Consider the following 15,249-nt stretch of genomic DNA (forward strand, 5'->3'; position numbering starts at 1 on the left):
TAGCCAAATTACTATACAATTCATGGCGATTCAATCAATGGATACCTCTTCAGATCCCGATCAAAGGCAGGAGGTCGATTCCTATAATGACAAGAGCTTCTGCAAGCAACATAAGGGCTCCCGCACTGTTGGAGATTTCAGTTGATCCACCGCTATCTTCTTCCCTTTGACCACACCAAGATCGATGAAAACGCCCCCCTTCCGAAGATATTCCAAGCTGCTGATGAGTGGTCTGACTACATACAGAGATTGTCAGCTGCATTCTTCCACCCAGGCCCTCATCTCGCTGTAGATGAGTGTATGGTCCGCTACACAGGCAGATCAACAGCGACAACTGTTGTCAAAGGGAAATCGACCCTCCTTGGCTTCAAGATATGGGTCATCGCCCAAGCAGGCTTCTTTATTCGGTGGCTTTGGCACTTCAAAGGCTTAAATTATGATGCCTTGGGTAGGGGGGCAAAGGCAAAAGAGAGGCCGCCCCAGCACACAAGAAAAAGAGGCAGCTAGCAAAGAGGCAGCTGCTCTCACACAACTGGGCAATACGCAGGCCGTTGTTGTTTCCCTCTGTGTTTCACTGCCAAAGCAGACATATCACGTCTTTGTGGATAACCTCTTCTCAATGACAACACCACTTCTTCTCCGTAAGCTTCATGATCACAGATACAGGGCCACAGGCACAGCCCGTCCTAACTGTGGCATACATGAGGACCTAAAGAGGATAAGGCACTCGATAAAATAGGGCGTTGTAACTACGCCTTCAATGAAGTCAGGTCTATCCCAACGAAGGATAACCTGGTGAGTTTGCAAAATAAATTTATATATATTTTCCTTATTAACCTATCTCTTTCTCTCGTGCCTAGGTCAATTAACTAGCTTGGAAGGATAACAGCCTTGTGCTCTTTCTTATAACCCTCTTCCAAGGCGATAAGCGTACCGATAAGAAGAGGAAGAAGCCATCCGTAGAGCACCTGCAAGCCCGGCCAATACGGCAGTTTTTTGGTGAGACCCATAAATTCATTCCAATCCCGACAGCGCTGCTGCTTATGACGATGAAATGAACCACGTTGACCGAGGTGACCAATTGAGTCACACACAAGCTATGATCACCCCTACGTCGGGGGGCTTGGCAGGCACTTACATGGACCTTCCTCCTTGATGTTGCACTTACTAACAGCTATATCCTTCAACTACATGGTCCCCAGCCAAATTGGGAGAGATATAGGTCACAGGAGGATTGGCGGAATTGCATTTCAAACACCTTATTCAACAAATATATCAAGAAAGTCAAGCAAAAAATAGATATCGGTTAAGGACTGAAGAGGACATCAAGGATCAAGAAACACAGCAAAAACACATAGACAGGAATATCAACTATGTCTACCGAGGCCGTAAGGCAAGGTGTCTAGCCTGCCTTGTCTTCCGACAAGGGCAAATAAGGTCAAAAGGGCCAAAACGGCACTCTTTCAGTGAAATCAGCGGTAATACAAGAAGCAGGTGCAGGGCAAACAGACTAGGTACGGCTGTAAGGTATGTGATGTAGCGATTTGTGACAATGGAAATTGTTGGTACTTTTATCACCGCGTAGATTAGGTGGCGGTAGAAGTACCTTCTATTCTGTGCATTTTAAATGGCTACACCCCCTCGTCATGACCGCGTTGGAGCCTTATGACCTCTTAGGAGATAGTAGATCCCTGTACAAATTAGGTAGCCTAATATTATCAGGATTTCTGGGAGTAATTAAGTGGCGGTCCTAGCACGTATGAGCTTTTAAACCTAACCTCCTCACGGGGGAAGAAAATACCGAACTCGTTCACGCCAAAGTTCGCAGATATCGAGTTCGGTGTTTTCTTTCCCTCCTAGCCTCCGTACTCTCTACATATAACCAGGGATAGGCTACTGAACCAATGTGATAAAATGTGATAAACTCTAAACTGCACTAGAGCTAGAGCTAGCGAGAATCCTCCTGATCCGTTATTAGTGGAGACGCGCTGAGGGTTCTGAGCTAACCGGACAGGGCTAGACTCGGATGACAACTGAGAGAACGAGAGAAGGATGGGTTCAGTACCAAACGGGCAGGAAGAAATTAAAGAAGAGCAACATGCCCCCATCCATTCCGACCCATTAGCTCGATAAGCTTGACTTGACAACGTCGGAACCGCGAATATAATTCCTGCAGCAAATCGATCAGCGAAGGCCTAACTACCGACATTTTTTTCTTTTCCATTTCTCACTTTCTTTCTTTTATTTTTCACTCTCGTTACAACAAATGGCTTACGCAACGGACAATGGGCACGACTCAAGTTCAACGAGAAGTGGTGGCAGGTCCACGGGCTCCCTAGTTCTGCAGTCATCAGTCATGACGAGGCCCCCTGCGCAAGCCTCGATGTCGGCACTCACCGCCGCCTCCTCGTCGTACTACGCCTCTAGCGTGTCTAGTGACAGCCAAAACCAAAACCAGAGCGGGGGTATCCCTGGCACACCCGTGAGCGGACGCTCACGTCGCTCAGGCGGATGGGACCGGCAAACGCTTTCCCCGGCAGCGGCTGCAAGAGCCGGAGTTGATGATGTGGGAATTCCATGAGCCAAATTGCGATTCGATGGCGTTCTGACTATTGAGAAATAGCCTACGATTGAAGACCATGCCGTTGATCAGCCAAGCAGTCTTCGGCCCAAGGAGGATCTAGATGACTCTTCTGATTCTTCAGATGAATACATGACGAGTTATCGGCCTTTGGAACGGTAAGAATTACCCATTATGCTGCTATTAGTTCAGTATCACTTCATTACCTGCGAATATCACCTACCATACTGGTAGATTGGCTGATTGGTTCATCTGTTTGCTCATGCTGACTTGGCAAAGTAGTTCCACTCGGGTCAGTGGGTCACGCTCCAAACGTTTCTTTCAATCTTTCGTCAAGAAGTTCAACAAATCCTCTGTTCGTCCGTCTCCCGGTTCTGACAAGCCATTGGCATCCGAGAATTAATCAAACAATTCACAGGTTACGGCTTGCTGCCAAACAACCAGGTATATTCCCGTCTCACCCATCAATCATACTCTTCGACAGCACGCATCTTAATTACTCGTGTGCTAATGCGCTTTCGTTTTAGCAAGAACAAACCAGAAATGGTATGGATTGAGGCCCCGGGCGCGCCACCCCCTCGCTACTCTTTAGCTTGTGTGCTTGCTGACAGATTGCGCCAGTCATTCAGCACACCGTCATCATCGATGTCTTCGAAGGGCAGCTTCATTTAGCACCTATCTCATCAAAGCCGAGGCGGGTCCTTGATGTCGGCACTGGCCCTGGAGCATGGGCATTGGTAACTTCTTATCATTGAACGAATGTAATGATTTGCATCTTTTGCTAACATTTACCATTTTGCCGTATTTAGGAATTTGGCAAGTCTTTTTTTTTTTTCCGTTCATGTCCTTCTGTGCCATGGCCATTGAAGCTAACAATCGTGGCCTTGGTTGGTAGCCCAAATACACCCTTACTGTTCCGTTCTAGCCGTGGACATTTATCCGGTCCAGCCGCCTTATACCAGATCTAACTGTAGCTTTATGGCAATGGATATTACGCATGATTGGGACTTCACCGGCGGCGGTGACTTCGATTTTATTCACATTCGACAACTTGGCGATATTCAGGATAAAAAGAAGTTAGTCCAATCAACTTTTAACAACCTGAAGCCTGGAGGATGGGTCGAATTTACGGAATGGATCGCAATTCTACAGTCACCAAATCATTCATTGGACGGCACCGCATTCCGCAAATGGAATGATCTGCTAGAGCAAGGAATGCGCAGTTTTGGTACAACGCTGTACTACCCGAATAAATTCAAGCCATTGCTACAGGAAACAGGCTTTGAGCATATCATTGAGACCAGAAACGGCGCGCCGACAAATGCATGCTATCCTGGGAAAAAGTTGCAGCGCATAGGCCATCTAATGACACAGAACTGGCTGCTTGTTCTTAAGCCATTAACAATGCCTGTTTTTACGCAAGCGTTAGGCTGGTCTCCGGATCAAGTCAAGTCGTTTCTGGTTGATGTGCGGAAAGAGATTGGCAACACACAATACCATTCCTTCATGACGCTGTGAGTACCATCCGCCCCCTCCATCTGAGAACTTATCAAAAACTCTTATGCTTACAATTGCGATCCAGAATAACTATTTGCGCCCAAAAACCGTTAAATAGTTCATCCACGTCATCAAAGTCGGCCTCAGCTTCAGCCTCCGCATCCGAATCTTCTCTTCCCACGATAAAGTAGGTCCTCCGGTTTGACCAGACGCACGTTGAACACGACCCGCAAGGTTGCCTTCTCGAAAAGGTCACTTGCGAAGCTGGCCCTAATGTAATCAACAACCAGCAGCACATGGTTCGGGATACTTGGCACAGAATGGGGAGCCCTGTCCCCCCTCCAAGGATGGATCGGGTTCGCTTGTATGCAGTGACATCCATGGAACGTCTAGGTTATAATGCTTTTCTGGTTCTTTTGCCAGGGAGGCTTTGATAATTGGGATGATATCAAGAAACTATGGGGTCTAGTTCATAGACCCTTTGTTGGGTCTGAATGGTTGTTTTTGGTGTTATATTGCTTCTTTTGAGCACGTATGCTGTGAGGAACTCGGGTGCAGATGGGAAATTTAGGGTCGTCCTCCTACTCTTTCCTGAAAAATGTTACTCTTCAAGCACTGTCCTACAAAAAGGGCCTTAGAATAGATGAATAAAGCTATGCTAAGATTATCGGAAGGGATAATGACCTCCAGAAAGCAAAGAGTGTATACAGTTGATGTGCCTCTCAAACATCCTAACAAAGTTATACCGGTATATGCTGATCGACCCAGGCCATGACAAGTTTTTCCTTATACGGTTCAAGCCACATCTTCTTTAAACCGGTATATACAACCTCTTTAGAATGATCTGGAAGATACTTTTTCTTATATGCTGCCACGCGGTTATTAAAATTGCCTCCGTAGGTGACTGCATAATAGAATGCCAAAAGCTATAGAAATCTGCCCAACCATCCGGTTTGGACCCCGTTTTCATGGCTCCCGATGCATTAGAGGCAGAGCCAGCAGCTAATTTCTCCTGTAGCGCGAAAATTGGAAGGCAACATGCAAGCACTGCTTTGTTTATTCAGTCCGAAGAACTTCTATTACGACGATAACTTGAAAGCATAATGTCTCAGGGTAGGCATGATCTTCACGGCCTCAGGAAACAACAGTATTGGTAATCTACCTATATGCTTTAACTCTGCGGGATGGAATACCCCGCACAAGTAACAACTGAAGAACAATAAAAAAAAACATTTTGCTGCTGCTCATCATATTCACTTTAACCCTTTAAGCACCCTAAGTGCGACAATGATACTGGCAAAAAACGCATTAACCAAGAGCGCTGAGTGGAGTGGATGCCGGCATCAGGTTTTTAGGTCCAATGGAATCATATAAATAGGGGATACAACGCCCAAAATTTCCAAATTGAGTTTTCGGCGCACCTTTCGTAATACAAAAGATGCTTCCTATTTGTGGTGACAGGGAATCAGCACCGGGGGTCCTGGAAAGTTGTAGAGGGCGCACGGGCCAAATATTCTTATATTCCGACCCAGACCCAAATCCCCCAGAAAAACCAAAAGAGGGAGGTGCACAGGCCGCAAAAAATGGTATTAGGTGCCATTACCAGTGGTAATTGGTACAGTAGGTCGTTGCTGACTTGTAGTGAGACCTGTATCCGCCTCGCAGCTAGGATAGGCTGTCCTGGGTCCCCATAACTGAGGTCAAGTGGCAGGTAGGAGTCGTTCGGTAAGATGATGTGTGGTGGCAATTGGGCCTTGGCTGATGAACTGGTTGGAACATAAGGGATATGCTGATAGTGTCCGGTGTATGACAAAGATTCTCCTTTATCTTGTTGTACACGTTGACGGTACTTTTGCGAATGCTCCCGTTGGGCGGCTAGCCGCTCCTCTTCCGTGTGTACTTTTCGGGGTCGTCCCCGACGTCTTGGTGGTTCCCCAGGCATATGTACGGTATTGAACGAAGCGGATATGTTCGACGGAGAAGAGATGGTTTCTTCTACGTGGATGGTCTAAGCGATGCTGAGTTACCCAGTAAAAGCTGGATTAGGCGGTTGTTTATGAGGTTTGTGGAGATGGTAAGCAAAAACGTGTTTCTGATAAAATGAGAGAAACCATGCGGAGGTGAGGCGATGTGTTATTAATGCACTAGGGGGTTATTCTACAACGGGAATCAAGCATTTTTATGTAGGATCACAATTTCGGCAGTTGTTTTCTCAAGTAAACAAAGTTCAGTGGCTTGTTCGTGAAGTGACAGGACAACACCCTTGTCGAATGATCCAAGAACAAATCCTACGGTCCTTCCGGTGTTCTTCATCACAAGATCAGCTTCCAATGGGGCAGAGAAAGCCTTTGTGGGCGAGAGAACTGCTCGTGAACCTCCTCTCCAGCCTGGAAATAGTTGGAGATCTCGAGATGAATCGATCTATCACCTCTGACTATCCGTCGTGGTTGCCATCCCGTCACACTACGTTCTTTGGGTAAGCCAATCATATGCGGCATCACGAAGCTATTCCTCTCTTGAATATTTCTGACGACGACACTATTCCACTTTCGATTTTTTCTGACGTTGCGGGTCTGCGCTTTTCCTATTCAGGTTTTTTCTGACGCAGGATTTCCTTATGTCAGCGAGCTTTTCATCAACCTTTAGTCGGAGAATCATTACAAACTCTTACAACTCGTGCTACAGAGCTACAAAAAATACAGGACAGAGTCAAGGTCAATCGTCGAAGCTGCTTCTATCTTCGGCTTCATTTTCGTGTTGTGTTGATAAACTTTTGTTCTCTGAATAGCCCGTGATCCCGAACCCCAACATTGCCATATGACAGTGCATTGCTATCTCGTAGTCCTTGCAGCAAAGCCTAGCCCCCCCCCCCCCCCCCTTCCCCCAATTCCTTCCAGGCGCTGCACACGCAAATATCTCGGCGCCCGGTAGCCTATATGGCGCTGCTCTTGAACCAAACGCACCGCCGGATCGTAGCAGTCTCCCAGACCCGAAATGGCCTCGATTAGGCTACAAAACATCGAGTTATTCGCCTGCGCGGCGCCGGGCACTTATCAGATGGTAGTTGTGTAATCACATACGATTTCCCGAAATTACTCCGCAAAACGACCCCACGATAAGTTCTGCTTATCTCCTAAGAGCTCAAGGGGCTCCAACCAGGTCACTATGAGGGGTCGTAGCCAATTAAAATTCACTGAACAGAAGGTACCTCGTGTGCCACCTAAATTATGCGGTGGTAGAAGTACCAACAGGTCTCATTATTACAAATCGGTACATCACATATCTTACACCCATACCTAGTCTGCCGGCTGTGATGCCTTCCTCTTGCGTTACCGCTGATTTCAGCGAAAGCATGCCTATTTGGGCCTTTTGACCTTATCTGCCCTTGCCGAAAGCCCTGACAAGCTAGGCACCTTGAATAACGGCCACGATAGACATGGTTGATGTTCCTGTCTATGTGTTTTTGCCGTGTTTCTTGATTATTGATGTCCTCTTCAGCCCCTGACCGATAGAGCTTTCTTGCTTGGCTTTCTTGATGATATGTGTTAAATAGGGCGTTTGAAATACACTTCCGCCAATCCTCCTGTGACTTATATCTCTCCCAATTTGGCTGGGGACCATGTAGTTGAAGGATATAGCTATTAGTAAGTGCAACATCAAGAAGGAAGGTCCAGGTCAGAGCCTGCCAAGCCCCCCGGCGAAGGGGGTGATCATAGCTTGTGTATGACCTCAATTGGTCACCTCGGTCTACATGGTTCATTTCATCGTTATAAGCAGCAGCCGCTGTCGGTATTGGAACGACTTTAGCGGTCTCATCACCAAAAAACTGCTGTATTGGCCGGGCCCGTAGGTGCTCTACAGACGGCTTCTTCCTCTTCTTCTCAGTACGCTCATCGCCTCGGAAGACAGTCGTAATAAAGAGCACAAGGCTGTTATCCTTCCAAGATATTTGATTGACCTAGGAAGGAGAGGGGAAGACATATTAGCAAAGGAAATATATAGAAAAGTGAAATAGCTTCTCACCTTATTATCATACATGGGCAAACCGTTTAAACGGCCGAATATTTCCTCAAACGTTTGAACGGTTCAAAAATATTGCAAACGGTTAAACGAACGAATAAACGATTTAAACGAACGAATGAACGATTTATGACGGTGAGAAATATCCACCGCGCCTGCTCTAATACCAGTCAAAGTAGTGCCCACTGTCATCGTCAACGTCCTGAGAGTCACCCTCCGGCCGTGGGATTCCGATTAGACCCATCTCATTCTCATGCAGAGGCCGTATGAGTCCTTGACGCAAACAATTGCCCGTACATTCAATCATCTCGACGGTTTTGCATGTGGCTCGTAATCTATCCCATGAACATGTTCTTCTTGCCCCAGAAAACGTCCTCTCCGGCTCCGATGACTCTGCTAGGATAGAAAGAATGCAAATAGCCGTGCGGTTAAGTTTCGGATACTGCTTTCTCTGCTGTGGTTGACACCACCACTCCAAAGGCGTACAATCCGGAGGGATATCTGTTGCATCAACGTTGATGAAGCTAGTGAAATCATCCCTAACACTCGCGTTAATAGTCCTAACCTCCAGCTTCTTTGATAGTATCGCGAGTTGATTTAGCTTCTTTGCTAGCGGTGGTGGCATCGACGTGGGGGTGGAGGGATGGTCGCTGGGTTGCTCGTAATTAAATTCCTTTTGCCAGAATGCTGTGGCCGAGGCAATAGTATCTTCATGCCATTCCTTTGGCCAGTTCTGCTTGATATACGCGATGCGTTTACGGGGATCAAGGAGGAGAGCGGCGGCGTATACGGGAACCTCGTCAGTTAGGCGGTAGTATTTAGAGAGGATAAACCATCCCATATCGATGGCTCGAACCATCCGTTCGTCGGAGTGTTCATCCGACTGATATATCTTCTGATACAATGTTAGTAATCGACTTGATGTGGATAGATTGAAGGGTACCTGTTGTTCTTCGTAATGGAGTAACAACATATCCATCAGCATCAACGATTGTGAGATAGACGACTCATCTCCCTCTGCATACAATGCTGCTGAAGCAAATGGCTGAAGAAACGTATGTGCTTTGCCTAGCAACTCCCAATCTCCAACTAATAGCCGATTGTCTCCGATGGCCTCTTCGTGATCAGACATGAAGGACTGGATTTTGTCCTTCTTTCTAATCGCACGATCAATGACCTGTTACCAGGACAGGGCTAGAAAATCGTTTAACCGTTCAAACGGTTTTAGGATGCCCTTAAACGGTTAAACGATTTAACATGCATAAACGTTTTAAACGGAACGAACGAACGAACGAACGAACGAAAGTGCCCATGTATGCTTATTATCCCTCGTCGGGATAGCCCTGACTTCATTGAAGGCATAGTCACAACGCCCTAATTTATCGAGCGCCTTATCCCTCTTTAGGTCCTTATGCATGCCACAGTTAGGGCGGGCTGTGCCTGTAGCCCCATAGCCGTGATCACGAAGCTCGCGGAAAAGAGGTGGCGTTGAGAAGAGGTTATCCACAAAAACGTGATATATCTGCTTTGGCAGCATATCACATAGGGAAATAACGACGCCCTGTGTATTACCTAGTTGTATGCGAGCAGACGCCTCTTTGCTAGCTGCCTCTCTCTCTTGTGTGCTAGGGCGACCTCTCTTTCGCCTTGGCCCCCTGCTTAGGGCATCATAATTTGAGCCTTTAAAATGCCAAAGCCACCGAATAAAGAAGCCTTCTTGGGCGATGACCCAGATCTTGAAGCCTAGCGGGGTTGGCTTTCCTTTGACAACGGTTGTCGCTGTTGATCTGCCTGTATAGCGGACCATACACTCATCTACAGCGAGATGAGAGCCTGGTTGAAAGAGTGCAGCTGACACTCTCTGTATGTGGTTAGACCACTCTTCAGCAGCTTAGAATACCTTCGGCAGGGGGCCATTCTCATCGATCTTGGTGTGGTCAAAGGGACGAAGGTAGCGATGGATTACCGGTATCATCAAATACGCCGTAGACCAACGAGCCAAAACTATCAAGCAAAAGATGCAACAGGGGCAAAGCCAGGAGGAAGCAGAGGAAAATAGCCCAAGCCATTTTGCACTGATCTCCGAGATGACTCGGCGGTTTATGGTAGGCGGGGGCGAGGGTTGGGAAACGACACCAACGCAGTTTATCATCCGGCTCCGAAATTTTGGCATGGCTGCACAAAACAACACGGCAGCGCACGGTTCAGTAAGCTGGGACAAAGGCAGAGAGGAGCTTATCTACAAGGGTATCCGTCTCAGCGTTCTGGATATACAGGCGATGATGAGATTAGCGGTCCAACAGCTAGAGACTATACTCTAACGTATATGATAAGCGAGTGTCTCAGACAAGTGAGTGTCTCACTATACTGTGCTACCTAAAAACAGCTTACCCTATAGCACTTTTTTTTTTTTTTTTTAGCTAAAATAAAATAATAGAAAATATTAAAAACTATAGTTTTAAGTAGTATAGCTTTTAAAACTAAGATACTATTTTTTAGATTTTTTTTAATATTATATTATATATAAAACCTGTTAAAATACAGTATAAATAGATTTTCTTTAATAACTCTATAAATAATTTAGCTATAATTCTCTTATGAAGTATATAGCTTTCTTATATAGTTAAAAGTAAGTTATACAGCTTTTAGCTTTTTTAGGCTTAGCCTGAATTCTATATACGCTTTGAAAAGTCAGCTTTTTAGGTGTAAGGTGAGGTGAGACACTTACTTGTCTGAGACACTCGCTTATCATGTACGTTACTAGATACTACAACACCAGTCGTAATAACTAGACGCGGTTGCCGGATCTAATAGCATAACCAGTGTTCTAAGCCAAAACTGCAAGGCACAGACTTGATCCATGATTGTCATTTTCTTATGATATAGCGATACCTTCCTTCATGAATGATAAGGATCGAAACTTGTTGCGCTATGAATTTATATAATCAGTCCACGGTTCGGCGAGCTTCGGTACAAGAGGCTGTGGTTCCATTTCCTCTTGCCGGTGGTCATTCCACTGGACACAGACTTTGTTCAAAGCATGATGCGTATGGCGAATCGCCTCTGACTCTCTTATACAATTAATGGCGAGGAATAACCCTACCCCTTCGTTCCACCCTTCGCCCTACCTTTAGCATTATGTACTCGCTCCCTAAGACCAATGTGTTCGCTGACTCTGGGACCTCTGAGGGATGTAATAGTCCTCAAAGGCGGAGGACGGAATTCCTCCCACTTCTCATCATCTTTCTTTCCCTGTTCCATGTCCTTTTCATCAACCTTCTTGTCCTTGTTTCTCTTGAATAAGCGGAGGAAAGAGATGAGTTTGGCAAAGGGCCAGGTGGCAGTCAATCCAATTTTCTCGGCCCACGAATCAGGAAACTTGCGGATGACGGCACCCCAGGGGATAGAGATGACTCCAAGCCCAATAGATAAACCCCATTCCTTTCCATTTAGTGGAACAATCTTGAAGGCTTGGCCACCAACGAAAATGATCAGTACTTGTCCCCCAACCATGATAACATTTATAACCATAAAGAACCAGTTGCGCGTAATACCTTCGAAGATATTCAGTCGATTATCTAGTCGTCGATTGTTGAACTCATTGAAGATTTGAAGCCACACAAATGTATTGAAGACCAGTGTGTTTAACCTTTTCTGTTCTTGCTCCTCCCTCAAATTATATCCAAGGAGCAAGTCACCTCCAAAGTACAGAACGAATGAAATTGCCAACTGGCATATCGCCTGGCCAATAATCATCTTCCACATCCGAGAAGTTATGAGTGGGGCGGACTTCCTGTCAGGCTTCCGGTCCAGAACACTGCGAGTTGGAGGATCTGTGGCCAGAGCCAGAGCTGCGAAGGTGTCCATGATGAGGTTGATCCAGAGCAGTTGAACGGCATTGAGAACTGATTGCTCCCGATCCGAGTACACAGCCGAGACAAAGGTCAAAACGACAGCTGTAATGTTGACAGTAAGTTGAAACTAGAGCCAAGAATTAGCATGGATGAGTTGCATTAACATGGGCATCAAATACGTACCTGTAAGAACTTCTTGACGCTGTCATTAACGGCGCGGCCCCACAGTAGAGCCTTCACAATGGATGCAAAGTTGTCGTCCATGAGGATGATATCAGCTGCCTCCTTGGCTACTTCCGTACCGGCAATACCCATGGCAAATCCAACATCAGCCAGCTTCAAAGCCGGAGCATCGTTCGTGCCATCACCGGTAGCTGCCACCGTTTCTCCAAGGCTCTTGAGAGTCTCTACCAAAATTCGCTTATCCTCCGGGCTAGATCGAGCGAGAACCTGTAAGTATGGTACAATGTCCTTGAGCTCCTCGCTACTTTTCCGCCGGAATTCTGGCCCTTCCATGACAACACCCCCTTCTTCAGGACGGTAAATGCCGCACTCCCGCGCAATAGCACTCCCCGTTAAAATGTTATCTCCCGTCACCATGCGGACAACAACACCCGCCCGTCGACAATCGTTGAGGGCATCGATGACTGTAGGTCGTAGAGGGTCCTTAATGCCGAAGATGGCGAGCAAAGTCATGCTGTGATGTATTTTGCTAAAGTTGGCAAGGCTTGGATCGTCATCCGATGCAGAGCCTTCTGGAGGCCACGAGTCGAAATCACGATAAGTAGAGCCGATGGTTCTGAGGGTCTGGCCAGCATAAGACGTAATGGTCTGTTTCAAAGCCTTGTGATGCGCGCTTGTAAGCTCAACTGTGGACCACTCCCGAGAACCAACGTGCGTGGCAACCCTGGTACACTTTTCGAGTACAATCTCGGAGGCTCCCTTGACGTATGCCCTGAACTTTCCGGTAGGCAGCTTGATAACCGACGCCATGAACTTCTCCGCCGAGTCGAATGGCACTTGTTGTACAATGATGGCGTTTTCCCTTTCTTCCTGCACTGGCCCAGCACCTAGTTCATCTCGGACGAACATTAACAACGCACCCTCGGTCTTGGAGCCGATGAATGCTGTCTTTCCATCTTGGATACCTTCAAAAGCTGAGGAATTAACCACATTTGACTGAATGATCAACCGTTTAATCTCGTAATCCAAGGACTGCACGAACTCCTCAGCAGACACTTTTGGAATGAGTTCAGAGGTGGACAACTCTGACAATAACTCATCGGCGTTGTCTGCCACGTTCCCAATGCTGCTTGGAATAGATTCTGCACCATCAAAGCTGATGTCTGCCCCCAGGGTCGTAGCTACGACCGTCATCTTATTCTGTGTGAGAGTTCCGGTCTTGTCAGAGCAAATAGTGGTGGCGTTGCCCATGGTTTCGCAAGCTTTCAAGATTCGAACCAGGTTGTGGTCCTTCATCATTCTAGTCGTGGCAAATGCAAGAGCCAAGGTAACAGCAAGTGGAAGGCCTTCGGGTACAGCTACCACGACGACAGTCACGCTGACAACGAAGAGTTCCAAGAACTGCGCACCTTTCTTGTCTGGGCTGTCTTTGTTGGATGGAAGCTGAGCGAGAAACTTGATAAAGAGAACAATGAACAATAGAAGTGCCGCTCCTCCGCCATATATGGCAATACGATCAGCCAGACCGTTAAGCTTCTTCTGCAAGGGCGTGTCTTCCTGTGAAGTTCGAAGGGACATGGCGATGCGGCCATACGCAGAATTGACACCAACTGCCGTAACAAGGAAGTTACCGGATCCTTCCTGAACTTTGCTACCGGAGATGATGAAAGGATCAAGCTTATCCACGTTGATATTGTCAAGTCTCCTCTGGGCCAGATCTTCGATGGCAGCATAGACATCAATTGCAGGCGTCTTCTTCATCAAGTCCGATTCACCTGTCACAGAAGACTCGTCGCACTTCACGCCATGGCCTTTGATGAAGATTCCGTCAACTGGGACGATGTCTCCGACAGAAAGAAGAGCAACGTCACCCACAAGCACATTGAAGATGGAGATCTCGGTGGGCTTTCCAGATCGGACAACATTGATGAATCGATCGTCGTGCTTCTTATTTAGCTGATTGAATTGCCGCTGCATGTTCCCTAAAAGATGATTAGTAAATTTCCCTGCATGCAGCATGTGTAAGCTCGCTTACAGTCATTTAGAGTTCCTACTATAACCACGATAGCGATGGCAACCAGGATTGCGACGCCCTCAATCCACTCAACACCTACCTCGCCTTCCTCATGCGCACCTCCAAAGGTCTGATAGAGGCCAAGAGCAAGGGAGACTACAGCCGCAATAGTCAGGAGAATCAGGACTTTGTCGTTGTAGGTCTGCCACGCTAGCTGCAAGAGTGTTTTATTTTTTTTGTCGGGAAGTCGATTCTCGGAAAAAATGCGTCTGCGATCTAAGAAGCCACTAGCCTTGGTGTCGTAGGTGGCAGGTGGAATACTCGTCGGAGTCTTTGGTTCAGGCAATTTATCGCCAGCAGTGCCGTACTTGGGAGCATCACTGGCCGCAACATCCTCGTAGGCCACTGACTCGTCGAAAGTCGTTTCGTCGACGCTTAATCCAGCATTCCTATTAGTCTTGAGCCCCTTTTCTAAGCCCACGAGGCCACCTAGCGCGTAGAAGGCATTGTGGTTCTTGGGATTGAACATCCTTGACAAATGCCCTGGCGAAAATGCAAACGTATTGTCCTCAGTCTTGAACATATCTTCAGTGCCCGGATCAGGCGTGAGGGCATCCGCTAGATTCAAGGTAAAGCCCTCGGAACCGTGTCCTGGTTGCGTTGCCATATTGTCTTGGTGTATCGCATATTTGTTCTCACCATCTTCGATTTGTACTGTTTCCTCGCCAGCCTGATTACAAGCACGTTGGGTCAGCAAGATCTCTGTATATTGTCGGGGACGGTGCACATAGACCACGTCCTTCGACATGTCGACGTCTGTTCACTTACTGATACCATTGTAGACAGAACCAACAAAACTTTGTACGTCTTATGGGCAAGGGAGCGGTGTGCTCTTCTAATGAACAGTTTATACGGTTGTTCAGAAAAAAGCTCAGACTGGGGACAAATGTCGCATTATAACACAATGCACCTTAATGGCGATCCCAACAAATGGCATGGTGAAGGCGTGTATTAAAACTTGGTATAAACATTCTGGGAAGCCTAGAAATACCAATGTGTCATTTGACATGTCTTGTTGAGGCGAATCAAAATCTAAGTCC

At 46.9% G+C, this 15,249-nt stretch overlaps 3 protein-coding genes across 3 annotated transcripts; 2 read left to right on the plus strand and 1 right to left on the minus strand.

The window, feature by feature from the left end:
* Positions 1 to 2,383: 2,383 nt before the first annotated feature.
* Positions 2,384 to 2,984, plus strand: BKA55DRAFT_691488 (uncharacterized protein; the record flags this gene model as incomplete). Its single annotated transcript, XM_046199651.1, has 3 exons — positions 2,384 to 2,566; positions 2,624 to 2,739; positions 2,864 to 2,984. The coding sequence occupies 3 exons, from the start codon at positions 2,384 to 2,386 to the stop codon at positions 2,982 to 2,984; spliced, it is 420 nt and encodes a 139-aa protein (XP_046047994.1).
* Positions 2,985 to 3,396: 412 nt separating this feature from the next.
* Positions 3,397 to 4,457, plus strand: BKA55DRAFT_66220 (uncharacterized protein). The gene is made up of 2 exons (XM_046197625.1): positions 3,397 to 4,095; positions 4,164 to 4,457. Exons 1-2 carry the CDS (start codon positions 3,560 to 3,562, stop codon positions 4,267 to 4,269), a joined length of 642 nt encoding a protein of 213 aa, XP_046047995.1. The 5' UTR covers positions 3,397 to 3,559; the 3' UTR covers positions 4,270 to 4,457.
* Positions 4,458 to 11,197: 6,740 nt separating this feature from the next.
* BKA55DRAFT_540713 (uncharacterized protein) lies at positions 11,198 to 14,957 on the minus strand (the record flags this gene model as incomplete). The annotated part of the gene is made up of 3 exons (XM_046190295.1): positions 11,198 to 12,079; positions 12,136 to 14,117; positions 14,171 to 14,957. The coding sequence occupies 3 exons, from the start codon at positions 14,955 to 14,957 to the stop codon at positions 11,198 to 11,200; spliced, it is 3,651 nt and encodes a 1,216-aa protein (XP_046047996.1).
* Between the last annotated feature and the right edge of the window lie 292 nt (positions 14,958 to 15,249).

The sequence above is a fragment of the Fusarium redolens genome, assembly GCF_020744475.1.
Source record: "Fusarium redolens strain MPI-CAGE-AT-0023 chromosome Unknown BKA55scaffold_10, whole genome shotgun sequence".
Lineage (NCBI taxonomy): Eukaryota > Fungi > Ascomycota > Sordariomycetes > Hypocreales > Nectriaceae > Fusarium > Fusarium redolens.